This window comes from Periophthalmus magnuspinnatus, chromosome 13, assembly GCF_009829125.3.
Source record: "Periophthalmus magnuspinnatus isolate fPerMag1 chromosome 13, fPerMag1.2.pri, whole genome shotgun sequence".
NCBI lineage: Eukaryota > Metazoa > Chordata > Actinopteri > Gobiiformes > Gobiidae > Periophthalmus > Periophthalmus magnuspinnatus.
The window spans coordinates 28,867,911-28,892,180 of NC_047138.1; the positions used below are offsets into that span (position 1 = coordinate 28,867,911).

The window sequence follows — 24,270 nt, forward strand, 5'->3', positions numbered from 1 at the left end:
AAATCGACTTTTTGGACCTTTCTACCATGGTGTGTTCCCACATCAAAAATGCATGCATGTTTGAGTAATTTAGCGATCTGTCCTGACCCTATTCAAGCCCTTCTTACAGTTGGCAGTACCAGCCGCTCCAAGTCTCAGCCCTGCACAAAAATTTTCCATAAATATACAAAAACGGCAAAATATAGCATTTTCTAAAAATTAACAGGTAACATGGTGATTTAAATTGTTTTGTCTTGTCTTACCCCATAGATGTGCAATACCCCCTCTTTAAATGCAATTAGCTTCAGTCTGGTACTTTCAGATTGAAAAAGCCACCTCATCAGATCTCAGATGGTTAGCACTTGGTTGTGAATTTTTGTCACCAGTCGTGCTTAAAATAAAAATGAAAGAAATTTAGGTTTGAATCTTTGTATAAAGTAGTAAATTATGTGTATAAATCTGATATATCTGCACTTATTTCTTGTCTGATACTTAAATCTTAATTAACATACACTACCAGTTGATTCTTCTTTCTTTCCATAATTATTTACATTGTAGATTCTCACTGAGACTTTGAGCATTTGATTATAAAAAAAACATATAGATTCACTTTTAAAACATTGACACGATTGTCTCATGTCAATGTCTAAATATCTCCATGTTCATCGATTTGCAGGTATTGAGTTGAAGCACTTGTGTCTGGAGTATATGACGCCGTGGCTCCTAAACCTTGTGCGGTTCTGTAAACACACGGATGACGCCAAACGCCAACGAGTCACTGCCATTTTGGACAAACTCATCACCATGACGATTAACGAGAAGCAGATGTACCCCTCCATCCAGGCCAAGATCTGGGGCAGCCTGGGACAGGTTAGATTAGGATCTATAAGTTGCTGGTTACAAGCCTGGTTACATGTCTTGTGTTTGTCTAGTGTTCATTAGTGTTTATTTTTAAAGTATTTCCATTTAGGTTTTATTTATTGGTTGATTTTTATTTTTTTTGTGTAAAACATGAAATATCGGCTTTGCATAACATCGCCTGGCAACCCCGGTCTTAGCATCATTATTTCCTACCCAATTGTATCTGTGGGGGTTTTGCTGAGTCATGCTAAAATGAATAAATATTTATTGTTATGAAGAGTAGAGTATGCACGTCTCTGACAACACATTAAAAAACTCCAGTAGTGACACTTTTATGTTTAGAAAGATAGGTGTTGTGTCAATAATAACGCTAATGCTAATTTTGAGGCATAAAAAATACAAAAATAACACCACAAACGGAAATATTCTATAAATAAAAAAAATCAAATAGTTTTTACATTAGTCAATTTAAATTTTAATTGGTTGTTTAGCTTGTATTTTATGCTTGTAATAAAAGTTAGCATTAGCTTTGAGACACCGTGAGCTAGTTAGCATGCTCCTGTGCGCAGAGCCTATTAGACAACAAAAAACACATGACGACAACAAGTGTCCTAATTTAGTGCTGTCGTAGTTCTGCTCTTGATGTTTTAATTAAAGGAATAATGCCATTTTCAGCATGGTTATCTAGTTTTTGTATTATTTGGGAGTTTAGGGCTATAGCTATTACAAGGATTTATCTGGGGCAAAAGCGGAAAGGAGAAGTTAGTGATTTGCTGAAAAATTAGCCTGCCTTTTTACATATAAAAATGGAAATAAAGCCACAAGTTTAATCTGTCTTACATTATTTCCTGTTAGTTTTTGTCTGCATAAATAGTTGCTTATGCATGAATTTCCATGTAGGTGTCGTCATGTGAGCGCAGTTTCGGTCAGATACATAGAGATACATAATAGTTTTCAAAGCTTTTGTCCCGCCCCATTTTTTAAGCTAACTAATCGATTGAGGACATGTCTTTAGTCGACTACAGCCCTGATCTAGAACACACCAGTTCCCTCTTCTCTCTAGGTTTTTCCATGTTTTTGATTCCCTGCGTTTTTCCCTCAGATCACGGACCTCCTGGACGTGGTTCTGGACAGTTTCATTAAGACCAGTGCGACGGGAGGTTTGGGCTCCATCAAAGCTGAGGTCATGGCCGACACCGCAGTGGCTTTGGCATCGGGCAACGTCAAGCTAGTGTCCAGCAAGGTCAGAATGGACTCAGGCCTATCTATACATAACCTATATATTTGTGGTAACACTTAAGGATACACTGCATTTAATCCTACCTCATTACACTCAAACTTTGCTGAACTGGGGGGGAACTGGAGCTTGACTTGATAGAGCCCATGATCACTTAGCTTGATTCAGTTTGATTGGCCAGCACGTTAGCTTTGTCCATTTATATATACAGTCTATCGTCTGAAGGTATAAGGAACAGTGTGATAGGTCTAACAGGTATCGACTGGAGGCAGTACACACAGACTATAGGCTATAAAAACACCACATACTATTTAGTAGCAAAAAAAAAAAAAGAAAAGCACTTGTTATCGTGACAGGCCTATGCATCCCTAATTGACACAATAGATGTAACTTTTTTTTCTCTTTTATTTAATTTGGATATTGTGACCTTTGGCATACTTGGTCATTTGCATTAGGATTATTTGAATCGTAAGTAAATTTAAATAATTTATCAAGTATTCCTGGCCTGCATGTAGAGATATATTTACAATGACGGACTATTCCCTAGTACCGTATGTATAAATACACTTTACTCAGGGGTCATTTAAGGTCAACTATGAGTGGGTAGTTCTATAGAAACATGTACTGTAGTCTCCATGGCAACACGAATGATGCAATGTCAAGAACAAATATCTATAACTGAGTTTTTTCATTAAAAGGCCCATATTACACTATTTTCTGATCTATGTTATAATGTTATTTCCTCATCACAAACAGACCTGGAGTTGTGTTTTGTTTAATTCACACATGTTTGCTCCACCTTGTGATGTCATTTGGTAATACAGGAAGTGCTCCACTGTGTTTTTAAACACCTTCACTAGAATCATTTGGATGATTTCATTTTTGGAAATCTCTACTGAGCTACAGGTAAAAGGAGCTGTTTACTTGAAAACTTCCACTTCATGACATCACAAGGTGGAACAGAGCATTTTGAGCTTTGAAGATGTAGACAGACGAATAATAAAGGCTTACTCCAATGTGTACATTTTGGATTTGTAAAACACAACCCCAAAAGAGTATGACTTGCCTGGTGTTACCAATATTTATCTTCTCCATCCCCTGACTTTTTTTTCAGATATTGCTATGACAACTTTGAAACCGATGACTAGGCACATATGTTTAAATATGTTGTTAACTTTTTCAGATATAACCCAAAACATGAATTATCCAAGGCTACGTTCAAGTGCATCTGAACTCGATAGTAATGATTAGTACTTACAAGTTGTGGAGAGTGGTCTTGGTGCTGCTCTCGGCCGGTCGCTGTCTAAACAATAACAGAGGCTCAATAGAAAGTCAGGCCCTGGCTCCGATTATAACTCAGTCTGAATACAGGCCTTTGTATGGACCCAGAGCAGTGAAGGAGCTAAGAGAGCAGTTTGTCTAATCCTCTACGGGAAGATGGGGTCTGGGTCAGCAGGCTAATGTTTTGTTTTAACCCATGTCATGATAATAATTCTGCATATTACACACATTAGAATTTAACAATGTGGCCCTAGGTAATGATTAATTTGTGGTAAATTTGTTTATATACATTAAATCCATATGTTCAGTATTTCCTGTAGACTGTATATATAAATGGAAGTAGTTAATGTGCTAACTTCTGCGTTCCAAGTAGGAAGTGCTCATGGACACACTTCCGGCTCCATTGTCTTCGGCTCCAATTCACTTTACATTGAAAAATTGTCACCCCTCTCTCTCTCATCATTTTGGTCTTAAAATGCTCAAATTAACCTGCTCTACATGATCCTGGGATTTTTATTTCACCATTTTGTCCATAAATCAAGATATGAACATTAATAACGGACAACTCAGGACTCTTCTTTCCCTGAGGTTGTTCCTGCTAACATTAGCAATGGGTTTGATTGACAGTGTTGCTAAGCGACCGCTCCCTGCTAAACCAACTTTGTAAAATGTATTTGTCATCCCAGCCAACTCAAGAAAAAGGCCTGTTTATAGCAACAGGAAGTAACACATCACACCTTGTATTTCCATACGCCCAGTGGTGTTTCAGGCTACAGTATGAATATGTATGGGTGTGTTCACTGCATGTCATGTGCTGTGTTGCAATAGAACAGAAGTCTGCAACCTTGAACAGCAAAAGTTTGCAGACTTCTGTTAAATGAAATTCAGAAAGAGCCAAATGTTTTTTTGATTAATGTGTTAAAGTTAAAAGAAGTAAATCAACTGTTTCCAGCTATAAATACATTATGAAGGATATATAACATTGTGTATTTATATGGGCTTGTGGACTTATTTGAAGTGTTTTTATATATTATATAAGTTGTATGTAATTTCCTCCATTCTTGTGCATTTTATGTGTAATATTTATTCAACAAAATGATCATTGTTCTTTCCGATTTTATCCATGGGATTTGCTCAGACAAATAGTAAAAAAAATATATATATATTTCTCAAGGGAATGACTACTCGTCGGTATGCTACAAACTCTGACAAATACAAACTTAATAAAGTATACCCAAATAATGCTTTCCTAAACTTTTTTTATTCTCAGTCAAAGTGCAAAGAGCCACACTGAAGTCTTTAAAGAGCCATATGTCACTCTTTAGAGAGTGGTTACAGATCCCTGTAATAGAATGTGTACACGTAAAAATGTAACTGTTTGTACAGACTTACATACAGAACTGAAAGTATTAAGTGGTTAAGTTGTACAAATATGTCACATTGAGCTCCATGTCAGCTCATATCTCACCTTGACCCTGTCTTTTCTTGCAGGTGATTGGGCGCATGTGTAAAATCATAGATAAGACCTGCCTCTCTCCCACTCCCACACTGGAGCAGCACCTGATGTGGGACGACATCGCCATCTTGGCCCGCTACATGCTCATGCTGTCCTTCAATAACTCTCTGGACGTGGCCGCTCACCTCCCGTACCTGTTCCACGTGGTCACTCTGCTCGTAGCCACGGGTCCTCTGTCTCTACGAGCCTCCACACACGGACTGGTCATCAACATCATACACTCGCTCTGCACATGCTCACAACTCAACTTCAGCGGTGAGAAGAAGTTCATATTATATTTTGCTATGAGTATGTTTACAGCAGGGGTATTATGCAAAATCAACCTTTTTTTTTTTAGCTTTGTCCCATGTCTTAAATTTGTTCCCTCATCAAAAACACACCTGGAGAGGTTTTAAATGTCACCCATGCATGTTTGAGTAATCTACTGATCTCTTCCGGGCCCTATTTGAACCCTCCTTCTGGTTAGCTGTAAGATTCTGTGCAAAGCTCCGCCCACAAGACCACAACATGCTCCCACAATACAATTTTCCATAAATATACAAAAATATGATACAAAACCTGATGTGGTGTGCAGTAGTTTCATTAGCAGGATGCACACTGATTGTGTTGTGATGGCGCTCTGAAGGGGGAGTGACTTAATGTGGAGAGAAAAGGGAGGCGGGAGCTTGTATACATTGTTTTTAGCAAATACAGCATTTTCAAAACAATGAAAGGTAACATGGTATGTTACTTAACCGATAGAGCCGATAGAGCGTGGATGCGGACTTTCCAGCAGCGTAACTCTGCAACCAGCCGCGCTCTCAAGTAAATTCAAACGGCGTCTCAAAGCGGAGACATGGGGCTATTTAAATATTTTTCCGTCAGTTACGGTAATCTGCCTCTGTTGCTACATGAAGGTGACAAATGAGAGCGCTGCGGGGATTTTCCCAGTCATTTATTCGATGCGTAAAAGAAAAAATACGGATGGATGTGTAAAATAGAAGTAGATGTGTGAAAAAATGTATAACATTTTTGTATGTAACAAAAATATAAAAGTCTAGGCAACCTATACTGGCCCATAGTGTGCTCAGTCCTTAAAGGGTTAAATATGTTATGTGTTAGCAGTTAATATCCTATAGAAGTAAAAATAACCCTCTTTAATAATTCAACAATTAAACAAGGCTAAACAAGCAAGTGGTTTGGAGCAGAGTTCAGACTTTGGAGGAAGAATTTTAAATATTTTTGTTCTAAATGGCTATTATTTAAAGTTTGTCTTTTTATTTTTTCAGGAAATGTATTTTGAAATCCATTTTAGTTATACAAACCTCAATAGAGTTTGAAAATTGTAGCTTATCAATATGGAAGAAAAAGTTTATACGTGCGGTGAGACATTTTAAATTTGGTCTGCCGAGGGATTTGGGTTGGCCACCCCTGATCTAAAGCAAATGCAACTGGTAGTTTGGCCTTTGCATTAAAACAATTTCCTCTTTTTGTTGTGTTTTTCAGAGGAGACGAAGCAGGTGCTGAGGTTGAGTTTGACCGAGTTTTCGTTGCCCAAGTTTTACCTCCTGTTCGGCATCAGTAAAGTCAAGTCTGCCGCCGTCATCGCCTTCCGGTCCAGCTACAGAGACCGCTCCTTCTCCCCGGGGTCTTATGAGAGAGAGACTTTTGCGCTCTCCTCCCTGGAAACGGTTACCGAGGCTCTGCTGGAGATCATGGAGGTACAGCTACTTCAGTTTGAGTCAAATTCATACTCAAAATCACAACTGTATTTGTTTTAATGAGTATATTTTGTTCTAGGCATGTATGAGAGATATCCCGTCCTGCAAGTGGCTGGACCAGTGGACAGAGCTTGCACAGAAGTATGTTGATTTCTCATTAGACCATCCTTGGGTTTCAGAATGATGAAAAGTTAGCACCGTCCCCATGGCTATTATTAATTCAAAACAAAATATTACATCTTTTTAATTGTCTACTGACCTCAAACTGGCAACATATGTCAGAAAGCTGAAACCCATGAACTAAACTTGAGTTAAAGGTCCAATATTACATAAAATTGACTCCTGGGGCTGTATGCTATGTTATGATGTTGTTGCCTTTTATTAAACTTTGATATTTGGTTGCTTTGAAATCCTTTGCATGTATTACCTATGGACCTGATCTAAACTACACTCTAATGACACTAAAATGTATTATTTACCTTCATTATTACCTTTATGTTATCATGCTTATGGCGACTGTTTGCACTTTGTCAGGTTTGCGTTCCAGTACAATCCATCCCTGCAGCCGCGCGCTCTGGTTGTGTTCGGCTGCATCAGTAAAAGAGTGACTCACGGACAGATCCGGCAGATCATCAGGATCCTGAGCAAAGCCAGTCCTCTGCTCAGCATCGACCGGGTAACACACTCTATGGTCCTAACCTAAACCATGAAACCTCAGAGTGTATATGCTAGACGCTGTGTTCCAAGTAGGAAGTGAGCATGGCTATTCAAACATTAAGTCAGAAATCTTTGTAACAGTTCAGCGAAGAGCAATCCCAGAGCTCCAGAACATGATTTAAAAGTTTAGTTAGAAATACGATAAGAACGATCCAAATGTCAAGTGATGGCAAGCTGTATACAAAGCTGGATGAATGTTTTAATTCATCCGTCCATCCATGTGGGACCCCAAGGTGTTACCAGCCATTAATTCACACAACCTTATTTAATATTTGTAACTTCTGCTGAGTTGGGCATGTTAACCTATATTTGTTCCTTATTCTCTTGTTTTTGGCAGGGTTTGGAGAGTTGTCTGAAAGGACCGGACAATTACAACAGCCAAGTTTTGATAGAAGCCACTGTGATCGCTCTGACGAAGCTGCAGCCTCTTCTGAGCAAGGTAATAAACAGCTTTGGTACAATTTTGCCTTTAGGATTCTGGTCACTGAAAGTTCAAATGAGGAGGAACTATTGATCTTATTCCACCCGCCCATTTTTTCCTCTAAATGCTCCAAACTTTTGGTTAAGCGGAAGTCCCATAATTTCAATGGAAAGTTTGGGAAAAGTTTCACGTAAAAAATATGATATAAAGTTGATTGATTTGTGCAAACTGTCAAGATTGGCAGCCCCATGCAAAATAATACAACGGCAAAGACAATGGAGACTTTACACTTTCCATACAACAAAACTGTCGCCCCTCTCTCTGTAGCTGCTGCACGGAGCCTCGTCATTTTGGTTTTAAAATGTTCGTATTAACCCACTCACCCGCTTGCTATTGTGTCCGTAAATAAGATATGAACATAAATAACGGGCGAATCAGGCGCCTTCTTTCTCCGAGGTCGCTCCTGCAAGTGTTAGCAACAAGTTTGATTGACAGTGCTGCCAAGCGACCTCTTCATACTGATTTGCCGTGTTTTTTTTTTGTTTTTTTTGTTTTTTTTCAGGAGTCTCCGATGCACAAAGCCCTGTTCTGGGTGGCAGTGGCAGTGTTACAGTTGGATGAAGTGAACCTGTATTCAGCCGGAACAGCGCTGCTAGAACAGAACCTCCACACACTCGATTCTATGCGAGTCTTCAACGATAAGGTACGGTTTTTGGGTTTTTTTTGTATTTTCTTGTTTGAAGGCTGTATTGGTCAAGACAGCTGTAGTGTAAAAAGTGGGGGCGAAAGGGAGATTCAAACTCATGACGCAGAGGTCAGAGGCACGAACAATTTTAGGGGTAATTGTAATTTTTTACTATAGATAGATTTGCAGTTTATGTATTCGAATCAGTATTTAGATAGGTAAAGTTGAAAATGTTGTGCTAAATAAAGTTATTCACAGCCAAATTTTTTTTACATTGAAAATAATGTTTAATTTATTTGCTAGATGATCCCAAAAGCTAAGGGGTTAATTCTCTCTCTGCACAACAGCGTCTGGGAACTTCAGTGTTGGCGTCACTACTTCCTCTTCAGTCTATATGAGGGTTTTGCTGAGTCGCACTAAAATGAATGAATGTTTAAAGATCAGGCAGTGGACAGTGACTTTAGAAAGGGAGGTGTCTGTGTCTCAATGCTAACGTTAATTTTGAAGCATGACAAATATTAAAATAACACTAGAAACTGAAATATTCTACATATAAAAGCAATTGTGTGGTCTTTCCATTAATCAGTTTAAATTTGAATAGGTTGGGTTTTTTTATATATATATATATTTTACAATTTAATAAAAGTTGGTCTATCTCTGTAAACAGGGAAAAAAAATTTGGATTGCTATGAATCTTACCCTAATATCTTTCAGAGTCCAGAGGAGGTGTTTATGGAGATACGGCGCCCTCTAGAGTGGCACTGTAAACAGATGGATCATTTTGTCGGCCTCAATTTTGGTGCAAACTTCAACTTCGCTCTCGTGGGACATTTACTCAAAGGTGTGTCTGAAATCTTGTGATGTCAAGTTCATTGTTTGGGTTTATAAACTCACAAAAGTCCATATTTTAAGGACACCGTTGGTCAGTATCTTAACTGTTGGCAGGAAATCGATGGAACCTGTGTGTTAAACATGTGTAAATGAAACAAAACAAAACTCCAGGTCTGTTTGTGACGAGGAAACAACATAATATAGATCAGAAAATAGCGTAATATGGGCCTTTAACACATGTGTATAGCTAGAGAGTTAAACAAGGTCCGAGGCACTCTTAAGGTAAAAGGCCTTTTATGGGGACTTTTGTACAGCAGTGATGTCATGCTGGGTGTGTTCTATGTGTTTCTCTATGGTAGAATATTTTGCAGTTACCATGGAGACACAATGCAGACATTAACAAACACTCAAAGTTTTAGTACAGTCAGTTAAGCTTATTGTCAAATTGTGGTAAAATAAAATAAAGTTCAGAATAAAGTCTAACAAATCTTCAGACAGAGCAGAGCCTTCAGTTAGCATCACACCCCCAGAGAACGTTCAGCTGCAAAATACCAATAGCTTTTAAAAGAAATCTAGTCATTTTAGATTTTGAGACTTTAACACTGTGAGATTTTTTTTTTTTTTTTTTTTAGGCTACAGACACCCGTCTCCCACCACGGTCGCTCGGACAGTGAGGATCCTGCACACGCTCCTGTCTCTCATCAGTAAAAACCTCAAATGTGATAAGTTTGAGGTGAACACTCAGAGCGTGGCCTATCTGGCAGGTACGTCCTGTAGGCTTTATTCATCCTTACACTCTACAATAACCTATGACTTCAGCTTTTACCCATTCTAAAGATATAATTTTTCATTTTGATTTGAATAATTCATTGTTATTGGTGCTTTATGATTGGCCATCTGAAACACAGCAATAGCAATGGTGCCAGATTTGAATCACTGTGAACCCCATGGATACTATAAACCAGTTATTCTCAACTTGGGTGTTACTAAATTATTTTAAGGGGTCCCCCAAATGTTATGGGAAAAATGTATTAATGAATTTATTCTCAACATCTCTTTAAGATGTTTAAACGTTCAAAAGTAAATTTTACAAAGTTCAGTTTTTCTGAAGTGACTTTTCTAAATAATTTTGGACAGTTGTTCTAGGCTTATAATATTGTAACATTTTGCTTCCATTTTGTTTCCACACACAAAAAAGAATAATAATAATAATAAAGAAGAATAAGAATAAAACTAAATGGAAATAGCACAGCCCAGTATCTATGATGACTCTTAAACAGAACATAATTCATTTTAACAATGTGAAATAACCCGTCCTCTTTCTTCGCTTCCCCTTCCTCCACTGTCCTCTTTCCCCCTTTCCTCTCTCTCCTTCTTTCCTGTCTCCCCCTCTCTCACCTGTCTTTCCCACTCCTCTCTCTCTCCGCTCTTTTTTCCCCTCTCTCTTTCTATCCTCTTTCCCTCTCTCCTCTTTCCCCCTCCTCTCTCCTGTTTTTCTCTCCCTCCTCTCTCTCTCCTCTCTCCCCTCTCCTCTCATTCCCCCTCTCTCCTTTCTCCCCGTCTCTCTCCTCTCGTTCCCTCTCATCTCTGTCCTTCTCTACCTCACCCCCTCTCCTTATTGTTCTCTCTCTCTTCACCTTCACCTCACCCCCTTCTCCTCTCTTTCCTCTCATTCCTCTCCCTCCCTCTCTCAGCTCTGCTCACAGTATCGGAGGAGGTGCGCAGTCGGTGTAGTCTCAAACACAGGAAGTCTTTGCTGATCTCAGACCTGTCCATGGACCCCGTTCCTATGGAGACGTACTCAAGCCACGCCCCCGACCCCAGCTGCAGGTCGGCCATCTTGCTCACCCATCATGTCAAATTTCAAACTTACTCCGGGGCCCATATGCAAAACAGCCTTAACTCTTATAATCATGGTTTAATGTTTCCTTCCTTTTAGAACGAAGAAGCTAGAAGGTATTTTTGCTCAAAGACAGATGGAAAATTACGTAAACATTCCCGTATTAAAGGGGTGGTACCCGATATATATATTTTTATTTTCATGTAATAAAGTTGCGTTTTGCCTCAGTACAGAAATATTGTGAAGGCAAAACTCCACACTGGCTTCTGAGAGCTGCAAAAAGTGCTTGTAAGCTCATCGTGGTGAATAATTAGGACGCTTGGAACATGTTAGGGAAGTGAGAAATATAGAGTTTCCATGGGGGAAAAACACTAAAAGTAATGAAATGGATTTTGGAGAAATTAAAGTCTTAAAAAGTATTATATTTAATTTCAAGTGGAATTAGAAAATCAGCAGTTGTTCCAAAAATATTTATAGTATCTAGTTAACATTTATTACATTCAATGAAGTTAATTTTGCTGTCTTAAATGTTGTGTGTGGCACGACTCCACCAGATGTTTATTTCTTGCTGTCGTGAGTCGAATTAGAGAGTAAAACACTGTGGTACATTGGTATTGTAGTACTTTCTTCTTACACTCCTTATTGACTGAAAGTTTTTATTTCCAGGACACTCCGGGAGACGCAGCCATGGACGTCTCCGCAGGTGTCGGAGCGGTACCTCTCGGCTCATTATCCCACAGTGGGACAGATCAGCCCCAGGACAAGGAAGAGCATGAGTCTGGATATGGGCCAGCCCTCACAAGCCAACACCAAGAAACTCCTGGGTACAAAACTAAAACCTAACCCTAGCACACTTCAGTTTTGTAATATATTTGGTCTTGATAATTACACCTGTTTGCTTTTGTGAGTCAGATGAGATGTTAAGGGTGCATCAGATGAGAGTAGCTCAGCTGGTCGAGTGTTAGCCCTCTGATCTGAAGGTTGACAGTTCAAATCCTGCTCTTGACATAAACATCATTGGTTGAGCGGTCAGATCCATGAAGGTATCCATGTATGAATGTGTGTGAATAGGGGAATGTTTCCTTGATGTAAATTGCCTTGATATAAAAATTGGAGGTGGAGGTTTTGCTACATATTGTCAGCAGTGTCACTTTTCCATAGTGCTGACTGGTAACTCAGCCTGGTCGTCACTTGTCTCCATGCTGATAGACACATTTAGTACCATACTCTGGAAAATTCAAGGCAAAGCAATAACATCGCTGGCAGTGGCTTCCCATCAGAAAAGTTACATAATTTTTTCATTTTTATATAGCATTTTCTACCTTCAAGTCACTCAAAGTGCTTTACATCAAAGAACCACTCACCCATTCACACACACATTCATACACCAGTGGCTTAAGTGTCTTGCCCAAGGACACAATGACAGCAGTCATTTGTGGGCGCTCTAATCGCACAGCCAACCTGTGGATCAGCAGGACTGTGGACTAGCAGGGGTCTTTCATCAGAAAAGTTCCATCTTGCATCTTTAATAGACTTACTAGACAAACTTTATTGACCTACAAATTATAATAAAACACATATAAAGTAATAAAATAAAATGTATATATCGATTAAATTTAAGTCATATTTTTGTTAAATGTTTTTTTTAAGTATTCATTTGTTTTGTCTAACTGTAGCCTGTACTGTTGTTTTCCAGGGACCAGAAAGAGCTTTGACCACCTCATCTCAGACTCCAAAGCACCAAAGAGACCGGAGATGGAGGCAGGGATGACCACTCCGCCCAAAATGAGACGAGTGGCAGAGAACGACTACGAGATCGGTAAGAATCTAAACGACAACGGCTGTTTTTTGGGGGGTTTGCAGCCTTATCCCGTCCAAGCCCTTCTGAATTGTCCCAGTAGCTTTGAACCTGCTCAAATGTTATGTATGTGTATATGTATTTTTATATTATAGTTGCTCTAAAAATCAGTAGCTAAGACCAACACAATTAAATTATTTTTTTACATACTACAAATACATATACACATAAATGCATAAAATAAAAATGTAAAATATATAAAAAATAATAAAATAAAATGAAAATGTAATTAAAATACCTAAAAATATATACAAATACATACATACATAGACATAAATAGATGCATATAAATTATAATATAATAATAGTAGTTGTAGTTGTAGTAGTAGTGCCCACACTATGGCCCAGCGCCCTCTGCCTGTCAGTTCCTCTCAGTCTTTAACACAGTTTAAGATCAGACTAAAACCCACCTCTTCTCTCTGGCATTTGGTTGTAGCTTGGGAGTCAATTTTGGTGTTTTATTGTTTTATTGTTCTTTGCCTATGTGCCGTATTTTATGTGCATCTGTTTTTGTTTGTTGTTTATGTGAAGCACTTGCGCAGCTTAAGTTGTATTTTAAATATGCTGTATAAATAAAATTGAATTCTTTTCAAAACTGCTTATCACATAATTTTGTATTTTGATTTTTTTTTTCTTGCAGAAACGCAGAGAATCGCAAACTCACATCTACGCAAAGTTTCTGTTTCGGAGTCAAATGTTCTTTTGGACGAAGAGGTTCTCACTGACCCCAAGATCCAGGCTCTGCTCCTCACTGTGCTGGTGAGGCCTCCGAACAAGACAAAAGCACATCTTTGAAACTAGATTCTTTAGGTCATTTATTCTATTTTAAAAAGATTTTTTCTCACACCAAGGTTTAGTTTGTTTTCATACCTGCCAGTTTGGACTGCTCACTAGGGCTCTTCCTCACGTGATGTTGCTCTGTCATGTCCGGTCAGCTGATTTTAACAGATTTTTGACGCTGTCTTTCTACTGATGGAGGCAGGACAACAGCGCCATCTGTAGTCCGACTTCTTCAGGACAGGTGTGTGAGAGTGTAAAGACCCCCTTATCCCGTTTCGTCCCTCAGCCTTTTTACTCTCACATACCTGGGATGCTGTCCTGAAGACGTTGGACTGTAGATGGCGCTATCATCCTCCACTAAACTGAACCGTGGTCTGGAAAAATAATCTATTAAAATAAACTGAAGGAGGACCAGATGAACCCCACTGGACTTCTTTACGCCATGTTGCTGTATTAATGTAGGGAGTGAATAACACAGTGAAAAGCTGTTTTGAGTTGTCTGGTTAAATTATGGATAAATTCATAAATAAAATTCTACATACTTGTGTTTCTAGGCAACACAAGTGAAGTACACCACAGATGACTTTGACCAGCGGATCTTGTACGAGTATTTAGCCGAAGCTAGCGTCGTCTTCCCAAAGGTTTTCCCTGTTGTGTAAGTATCTCATAGTAATCTTAATATATGGTATTTTTATTCTTTCTACTTTTAGATTATTTTTCAGATAATTTGTATATTTGTACTTATGCAACACCTGCTATAGTTTTTTTCACAATAAAATGTTATACTTTGAAGTATTATTTACTGTAATCTCAAATGTATGCTTTTATCTTAACTTATTTTTGCTTTTTATCAATTTTTTCTGGCCACCGCTATCTGTCAGAAGAGAACAACACTGTACAAAATGCGTTTACAGGGACTATTTTTAGGGAATACTTGATAGACTGCCTGATTATCTCACTTGTTTGTTGAACTTTGATACGGGAACTTTAAATACAAGATTGTCAAGATTTCAAGGACATACAAAACTGGATACATTGGTGCCACAAATGCTCTTTAATAATCTGGTGATAAACATTTATAATCACATCTGCTCCTGTTTTTAATGTTTTAAATGGACCTGTGAATGGGCAGGAGTAATACTTGGATGTATAGAGATTGTATAGACATGGGTGCTTTTTAGTGTAGGGACCCGTCTCAAATACGAAATTGAAAAGAACTGAGGCACTCAAAAAGTACAAAATAATTAAAAGCCTTTTTTATAACATGGCAGATTGAGTTAAATTCATACCAACGCGTTTTGGTAATAAAAGCTTTTAATTATTTAGTACAGTTTAAGTGCATCTGAGCAACAGTGTAATGCCAAATGAGCATCATTACATTGAATTTGCTGTTGACATTGTATGTAAAAATGTATATCCAAAATGTTCTATCTACATATACTTTTAAAATCTATAAAATAAATTACTATAGAACAGAACATAGGAAAAGAAACATTAAAATCTGTCAAATGAACAAAAGGTTGTAGGAGTGAAGACGTTTGGCTGCTCATCCAGGCCACTTCTTCAGTTCTGGTCAGATTACCGGTGAACGCTGCCTTATATCTGTCTGAAAGGAGGAGCTAACTATATACTAGCTATAGAACAGAACTGTGACACAATCAAATACCATTTCATTTTAGTATTCAAGTATTGTTAACATAAATAGCCTATATAGACACACACATACAGTAACAAATCACAAAACTATTAGACTGAATACACACACAAATAATGAAAGAATGTACTGGGGAGGGCAGTGTATTGTTTCAAATACCATTTCTTAATAACAGCCAAATGTAGGCCTGTTCTGATAACACATTTTGAAGTTCGATATATCGCTGAAGTAAATAAAGATGATAAATGATAATATTGAAACTAATTTATGCCACTGGCACAAAAACCCAAGAGCAGATTTAAACCACAAAAACTACAATACTGTTAAAAAAAAAACCATGAACTGCAATAAATAAACAGAACGAAACACTTTAGTACTTAGTTTGTTTCTGTAATGAGTCTAGATGTTACTAATTCAAACTTAAACAACTTAAATATTATTCTATAGCGAAAAATTACAAAAAATTTCCCAGTAGTGCAAAGAAAAAGTACACATGAGAAATATTGACGCCAAAAAAATCTTTTTCCATCTTCATATATAGAACTTTAAGTCGATATAGTAATTATCGACACAGACCTAGTCAAATGCTGAGTTGTTTTGCGTTCTGTACTTTGTTTTGTATTAGAATATGCATTTGTTAACCCACAGTGAGTAAAATGTAAATCTTGTTTGTTTCAGCCACAACCTGCTGGACTCAAAGATCAACACTGTGCTGTCCATGTGCCAGGACACCAACCTCCTGAACCCAGTCCACGGCATCGTCCAGAGTGTGGTTTACCACGAAGAGTCCCCCCCACAGTACCAGCCATCATACCTGCAGAGTGAGCTTCAAAACACTATACACTACCAGTCAAAAGTCTGGACACGCCCTCTCATTCAGTGTTGTTTTTCTTTATTTTTACTACTTTCTATACTTTATATTAACCTTATTCTGCCCACTTTTCCCTGTAAATGCTACTAAACGGCACTTTCTTCGTGGTGGGACTTTAGTCATTTCGTCATTAAAATATGATATAGAGAAGATTAATTTGTGTTAAACATTCTATAAGCAAAAGTAAAAAGCTGCAGTAGTGAAGACATCTGGCCGCTCATCCAAGCCACTTCAGTTCTGATCAGATTGCTGGTGGACACTGCCTTTATATTTATCTGAAGCGAGGAGCAAACTACGCTGAGACTGGAAACAGCTTTTGTTTTCTTACTTCACTCCTGCAACTTTTTGTCCAGTTGACAGATTTTACTTTTGGCTTTTACCCTGGATCTCATCTGGGCGACTGAGGGATTCCACTGCGCCATTTCTCTGAGAGGCTTTAAAACGGCTCTGTTATTCGTATAGAACTTATTTACTCTCCAGATCGGCAGCTCCATGCAAAATAATACAACTCCAATAACGATGGTGGCGCTCACGGCAACTTCCGGAATAATACACTACCAGTCAAAAGTTTGGACACGCCCTCTCATTCAGTGTGTTTTGTGTTTATTTTTACTACTTTCTACACTTGCCACCTGTTTGTATGTATCCAAATATATGAAGCAAGATCTATGGAATTATGTAAGAAAGGAGGAAACTAAAATACACAACTAAATATTTGTGTATTTCATATGGCAATTCCTCAAAGTATCCACCCTTTGCTTTGTTGGCAGCGCTGCAAACCCTTGGCCGTGTCTCAATAAGCTTCATTATGAAATCTCTTTACTTTACAACTGTGTCTTGTCAGGGTCAAAGAATGCTATAGTACAAAGCATTCCATTTAATAGTTTTGATGCTTTCAGTGAGAATTTAAAATGGAAATAATCTTGGAAATGAAGAAAAAATGTGTGTCCAAACTTTTGACTGGTAGTGTAGACCTGTGTAGTTACTTTAACCAAGAAGCGAAATACATGTCTCTATAGACTATTACAGGAGGGACATATTAATCTCATCCATTACAACTTAGCAGCTAAAACAAACGGAACATTACAGGCCAAATATTAGCATCTCCATGGAAACAAGCAGATAGCAAACCCTCCACCACAAATGCACAATATTGCACCTTTTAATAATTACAAATGCACAGAAAAATTCAACTGGACAAAAGGTTGTAGGCGTGAAGATGTTTTGTTGCTTCAGTTCTGATTCTAATTACAATTGCGTTTATGCGTGTGTATTGCTCCATCTGCTGGCCCGAGTGGCTCACTACACGTTGTGCATAGCGTTTGGTTTACGACGTGTCATTTCTCTGCTCATTTCACAGGCTTCGGGTTTAATGGACTTTGGAGGTTCGCTGGGCCCTTCTCAAAGGTACAGTTTGAATCACGACCTCGTCTTCGCTCTCTGCTGCGGCGGCACTGTTTTTGCTGACCGGGCCTTTCCACTGATCCCAGCCAATACCCGGGATTTACAGGGATATAACCCATGCCTCAGTGACGATAAATGAACTGTGACGTGAAGTAAATTCAGAACTAAACTAGGGGTATAACGGGAGGTGAGGACTAGACTACAACACATCCCTTAGGAACTTCATTTAGAGACAGAGAGCCAGTGCAACTAGGGACATATATATTTGTCTTTTCTTTACTAACACAGCAATTAAACCTCATGCAACGTCTATGGAGCAGTGTTTTGTGGATTTTACTAATTGCTACTTAAACTTGAACTAAGCCAGGTCTAAACTAGAACTAAACCAGATTTGAAAAAGGGTTTAACCAGGTCTAAACATGGATTAAACCAGGTCTAACTAAACCAGGCCTAAACTAGAACTAAGCCAGGTCTTAAAAAGGGTTTAACCAGATCTAAACATGGACTACACCAGGTTTGTACTTGGACTAAACTAGACCTAAAGTAGAACTAAACCAGGTCTAAACTTGGACTTTAACCACATCTAGACTAGGGTTAAAACAGGGCTTAACTAAAAGGTTCAAGCAAACCTAAACTAGCACTGAACCAGGTCTAAACTTGGGCCAAACCAGATCTGGACAATGACAAAAATTGTTGTAAACTAAACCTAAACCAGGTCTGTACTTTGACTAACCTTGGCCTTAAGCATCGAGTCTAAGTATACTGTTGTTTCTCCCGCAGCAAACCCAGATCCCGGACTACGCGGAGCTGATCGTGAAGTTCCTGGAGGCTTTGATTGACAGTTACCTCCCGGCAGCGGAGGAGGAGAGGGGGGAGGAGCAGCTGAGGACGCCCACCTCCCCCTACCCTCCCACCAGCCAATCACAGCTCAGCATCACTGCCAACCTCAACCTGTCCAACTCCATGACCTCGCTCGCCACATCGCAGCACTCCCCAGGTCATAACGCTAACTGCTAAATGCTAACTGCTAATTGCTAACTTTCTGTATAAACTTTAAATTCTTGATCGGAGGTAGGTAGTACTCATTTACATTTATCTGAGTAACTTTTTAAACTAATTGTGCTTTTCAGAGTACTTTTATAGCAGCGTACTTTTACTTGAGTAATATTTATCTTGAGTAAAAGTTTTGGTTACTCTTCCCACTGTACGTCCCCAAGTGACAAAAGCTTTATGTTCACAATATGAAATGATTTGAACTTTTGATCCAATTCATAATTTTAGGTTACTCTACTAGTACTACTTTTCCCAAATACTTTTCTACTCTTACTTAAGTCATTTCTTGGACAGCTACTTCGTACTTCTACTCGACTAATATTATTTTGAAGTAATGTGACGATTTTTGCATACTCCACCCACTTCCGTCGCTAACCCGTCCGCTTCTCTCCCTCTTTTCATCTCAGGAGTGGACAAAGAGAACGTGCAGTTGTCTCCCAGCTCCGCTCTGTCCACCGGGGGGCGCACTCGTCACGGGTCGGCCAGCCAGGTCCAGAAGCAGCGCAGTGCGGGCAGCTTCAAGAGACCCAGTATCAAGAAGATCGTCTGACCCTCCCTCCCCCTCCTGCCCCTCCCCCCCGACCCCCTTTTCCTCCTCCCATGTCCCATACGACGACGAGCCCCCCTCACCCTCTCCTCCTCTTCCTCCTCCTCCTCCCCTGCTCTACGCCGCTTCAGGCACCATGCTGCACTCCTTTCTCCTTTCCTCCTTTTTCTCCATTGATTCAAAAGACTTTAAGTTCTTTTTTTTTTATATATATTTTTGTTTCACGGAGGAATATTAATAATAAGGGCAAACTTGAATCTGTGATGCTTGACTCGACACATGGGCTGGAGAACTTTATGAAAACAAAAAACAAAAAAAACAAAAAAAAAACACACCACGAGACAATACTGGACTTCCAAACTGGATTGTCAGTGTTTTGGACGCTCAAATTGACTGACAGCCTTAAACGCACCACCCCAATCCAGCCCTGTATATATGTTAAATAGAGAAATTATGTATAACTTAGTCCTTAGTGCTAATTTCGATGTATACGTTTTTTCCATGGCGTGCCTTTTGTCAGGGTTTTTCAATGTGTACAATTTGTATAGTAAAAATCAGACAGGTACCAGTTCTAAAGGAAGGCGTATACCGTCCCTATTACCGCCTTCAAATGATCGTCAAATATACAACGAACCCATATTAACCCTGTTGCCTGAAACATGTATCCTGTACGACTAAATAGAGCAACAATTTTTTTTTTTTTTTTTTTTTTTTTCTTTATCGGAAACATGAAGATAACAAAACACTAGAGGTTCTTGTAAATAGCTCAACGCGGCGTTCTCCTCCTTTTAATGTTTTTATTTTAAATTTCTTTCATTTCTTGCATTTTTTTATACGTTTTATAACGGGCAATAATCTTCAACCGATTTTTGTCAACCGCTTGTTTTAGACTCAAAATGGCCGCCATGATAGATTCAGTTCGGTTAACTTTTACGCAAACTGACTTGTTGTTTTCATTTTAATTAAGAAGTTTGGGTTGTTGTCTGAAAAAAATCTCATGTGACCACGACTGAAATCAAGCTGTTCATATTTTGAGGTTTTATTTTAAGATTTGCAAATTTTGTCATTAAGTCAATTATATTTTGCTCATGTTAGAATTATGCACTGACACAAACAAAATGAAATTAATTTTAAAATCTAAAACTTAGAAATTGACTTTTGTGAGCTTTTAGCCATGTTATTCTGTTACTTCATCAAAAACAGACTTGGAGTTGTGTTTTATTTCATTCACAAATGTTTGAATAACCCTTTATTATTAGTCTGTCTACATTTCCCAAGCTCAAAATGCTCTGTTCCACCTTGTGATGTCATGAAGTGGTAGTTTTCAGGTTAACAACAGCTAACTTTTACCTTTTTTTTCAGTAGGGATTGGCAATTCTAGGGCTGAAATCATCCAAATGATTCTAGTGAAGCTGTACGGCGTTTAAAAACATAGTGGATTTCTTGTATTACCACATGATGACATCACAAGGTGGAACAGAGTGTTTTCTGTTTGAGAGAAGAACTAAATATGCAGGGTTTGTGTGTTAAACATGTGTGAATGAAACAAAATATAACTCCAGTTTGTCTCTTTGTGATGAAGAAACAACATTATAACATAGATCAGAAAATAGCGTAATATGAGCCCTTTAACGCGTCACTATTCCTCATTGAGATTTTAAAACTATTATCTTTCAAATCTGAGTAATTTATAAACTTGCTGACAATAAATTCTGTAAGCCCAAAAATAACCGAAAATATGAGATTCAATACAATATATATGAGTTTATGAGTTTACAAAGTCCGATTTTTTTACAAATACTTAAAATTGGGAGTTAAAACCTTGTACTGTATATGGACCGTTTAACGCAAAACAGTTTAGAGACACATTTACGATTAACGATTTACAATTAAGCTTCACTGTTTATGTCAATGATCTTGATATGTTTAGAAATAAAGTGTGTTACCTCAACCATCAAATTATCGCAAGATTCTCCAACGAAACTACGTAACTTCTTTTAAAGACGGGGTATTATGCAAAAGAAATGTTGTTTTTATCTTTCCACCATGTTATGACACTGTTCCCTCATCAAAAAACACGCCAGATTCTGTCCAAAGCTCCGCCCACAAGCCTACGTCACCCATAATCCCACATGACGACTCTCCATAGATATACAAAGACATGATGCAAAACTGTGTACTACAACTTCACAAACCTGACGTGATGTGTAGTAGTTTCATAGCGGTAATTGATTGGGTTGTGATGGCGCTCGGGAGGGGGCGTGACTTAGCGCAGAGGGCAAAGCATTTTTTCAAAACAATAAAAGAAAACATGGTGATCGAAATATGTTATGTTTTAGTAGTAGAAGTAAAATACCCCCTCTTTAAACACATTTTCTTCCAGATAAAGACATAATTATTTGCATTTGTGACATTTTTATCCATCGATATAGTTTTTTTTTTAACTCTAAAAACGATTGGCCAGACATTTTAAGTAAACAAAACATTTTAATATCGAAAGGGCTAAGATATATTGCATTGGTATGAACAGGACTCCATTAACACGTGCATTGCATTGTAGAGCTACTTTGCTAACTGTAACCAATCATACTGTATTTGTGATAGTCTTGTTATTCATAAACGTTTTATTTTTGCTTACATATATGTACAAGTGTTATATAAGTTACTGCAGTTCCTTGGTAAATTTGCTCAAATAGCGACTTTCTAACCCAATTTTTGAGTTAAAACACATAAATTACTCTATATTCACACATATAATTAACTTTTCGTTATCATTTCAGGTTTTCAAATCCATTCTAGTTATTTTCTAACAATTTGGACACTACAGTTGCATCCACACAAAATTAACCGTACTTAAAGTCCTATATTAGACAAAATGGACTCTTGTGAGCTTTAAGCCATGTTATAATGTTGGTACCGCCTCAAAAACAGACCTGGAGTTGTGTTTTGTTTCATCCACACATGTTTTAGTAATCCTTTATTATTAGCCTGTCTGTTCCACCTTGTGATGTCATGAAGTGGTAGTTTTCAAATTAATAGCTACCATTTATTTTTATTTATTTTTTTACATTTTTGTTCAGTAGAGATTGGCAATTCCAAAATGGTGTAATGTTGGCCCTTTAAAATGCTTTTTTAAATTTTTTATTTTAATCAGTCCTGTCTGCCTCTAAAATCCCTCAAATCTAGTATCAAATTTCCTCCGTACATTTTGTGTCCTGTGAATACGCTGGTATCACGTTCCCATAGTTATCTCAGCGATTAGGCGTCAACAATGGTTTGGTGACATTAAAACGTGTCAAATACAAAACTGGAGTCTACAATAAGACGCTAGTTATACTGAGACTTAAAGGGGATGATGTAAACTGTTTTTAAAATCCATATGACAGGTTTTTATGTTTTTCTAATTCTGCGGATTATACTCATAGACTGTTTATATAAATGGACATAGCTAACGCGCTAGTCTCCGTGTCCGCTTCTTTATACAGTCTATGCTTGAATCTGTACTAAACATTTATCATAGTTTTACACCAGTTAAGTGGAAAAAAAAAGTTTAAGAATGGTACAAAAATACACGAAATAGCCGTTTTCTGACAGTTTAAACTTTCACTTAACAGAATTAAGGTGTTGCCGTTTACTTTTATTAGTCTAATCATAACTATTGTGCGATTTAGACAGGTTTTGGCCGTTTTTAACATTATGGTTGCTAGGTAACAGTTATGGAATTACCTCTATGTATGTCACATCTGCTGCTTGTGTGGCGTCCAACCAGAAATTGAAAGAAACTAGTCAAGATTTGTAGTAAATTCTTAAATATGATTATGTAATGAGTAGTGTAACCTGTCATATGTACTTTAATTTTAAGTAATCCCAAAAGGTTGTGTTCACAGAATCCCTATAAGTTTAAAATGGAGCTGTTTAACGGTCAGATTGCAGATGATTTGACCTGATTTATGGTTAATATCTCTGTAATTCTTGGGCCTATCCACATGAAACAAAACCTCGAGTAAAGTTCAACGTCTTCTCTGTTAATATAAATAAACAAAAGTGATTTTTTTTTTCCCACAGTAGCTTCAGAAAATGGTGCTATTGTTCAACCCCAAACACGTCATAGCTGAAAAGATAGCATTAAGACCTGGCAATGGCTTCAAATGGGAAGTTATGCTCCAGAAATATGTTGAAGTCAGTTAAATCTAGTAAAAAAAATAAAAAAATAATCCAACTTCATGTCATTTTAACCAATATAATGTTTTGTTGCATAAGACGATTTCCATTCACCAGTACCATAGCAGTTCTCATTTCTGATTGGATTAAATCATACCCTCCTTATTTTAAACGTATAAGCTCTTTTAACTATTACGTAATCACAAGTTTTACTAACGATCCGATCCGTTGTAACCCAGGCAACCCAATTTAGAAAACCACCCAACAGCTCAACTACACCCGTTTTGCCGAACTCGTTACGTCATTTATGGAACATTTTAAACTTTTTTTTTATTGTCAGCATTTTTTTTTTATAACTTTTGAAAATTGAAGGATGTTTTTAATGCCAAATACAAGTTTACGTTCACATCCATGGTACGATTTTCTCATAGATTTTGATAAATTCGCCAATATTACTTTAACCCTGGCTTATTTAGTTTGTGCCAACCAACCAAGGGGGAAATGATAATAGTTTAGTATCATTTTAAAGGGCCACATGTGTTCATAGATAGATTTTCAAGATGTTAACAGTCGAAAAATGAAAAAAAAAACTGCCTTGTTTCAAACTTATTCAAAACCTCTCGCACTACGGAACCTTTCTGTTGGAAGCTACGTCACCTGCTCGTCTCCACGGATACGCTATTTTGCCTAGAATGTTCGGGCGTTAAACTTAGGCCCCATGGAAATTTGAGAAGAAGTAGTTTAACGCCACACTGCGGGACATTCCAGGCAAAACGACGGCTGATAATCCCCAAGGAGAAAAGCAGAAATGTTCCATAGTGCACCTTTCAAAGCGTTTTATTTTCTACTAACTCCTAAAACTCCTAAAACATGG

At 37.9% G+C, this 24,270-nt stretch overlaps 1 protein-coding gene across 3 annotated transcripts in view; it reads left to right on the plus strand.

Annotated features, from left to right (window-relative positions):
• Positions 1-23,984, plus strand: part of nf1a (neurofibromin 1a) — a 104,639-nt gene extending 80,655 nt beyond the window's left edge. For all 3 annotated transcript variants that reach the window (XM_033977280.2, XM_055225776.1, XM_033977281.2), the window contains 19 exons: positions 656-849; positions 1,943-2,083; positions 4,850-5,129; positions 6,360-6,574; positions 6,654-6,715; positions 7,109-7,250; positions 7,629-7,730; positions 8,275-8,415; positions 9,112-9,238; positions 9,861-9,992; positions 10,923-11,058; positions 11,735-11,892; positions 12,765-12,887; positions 13,567-13,685; positions 14,261-14,361; positions 16,039-16,181; positions 17,592-17,638; positions 18,416-18,632; positions 19,096-23,984. In XM_033977280.2, the coding sequence (XP_033833171.1) occupies positions 656-849; positions 1,943-2,083; positions 4,850-5,129; positions 6,360-6,574; positions 6,654-6,715; positions 7,109-7,250; positions 7,629-7,730; positions 8,275-8,415; positions 9,112-9,238; positions 9,861-9,992; positions 10,923-11,058; positions 11,735-11,892; positions 12,765-12,887; positions 13,567-13,685; positions 14,261-14,361; positions 16,039-16,181; positions 17,592-17,638; positions 18,416-18,632; positions 19,096-19,238 (2,723 nt within the window). In that variant the 3' untranslated portion in view covers positions 19,239-23,984. The remainder of the gene's footprint in view (positions 1-655; positions 850-1,942; positions 2,084-4,849; positions 5,130-6,359; positions 6,575-6,653; positions 6,716-7,108; positions 7,251-7,628; positions 7,731-8,274; positions 8,416-9,111; positions 9,239-9,860; positions 9,993-10,922; positions 11,059-11,734; positions 11,893-12,764; positions 12,888-13,566; positions 13,686-14,260; positions 14,362-16,038; positions 16,182-17,591; positions 17,639-18,415; positions 18,633-19,095) is intronic.
• Positions 23,985-24,270: the final 286 nt, after the last annotated feature.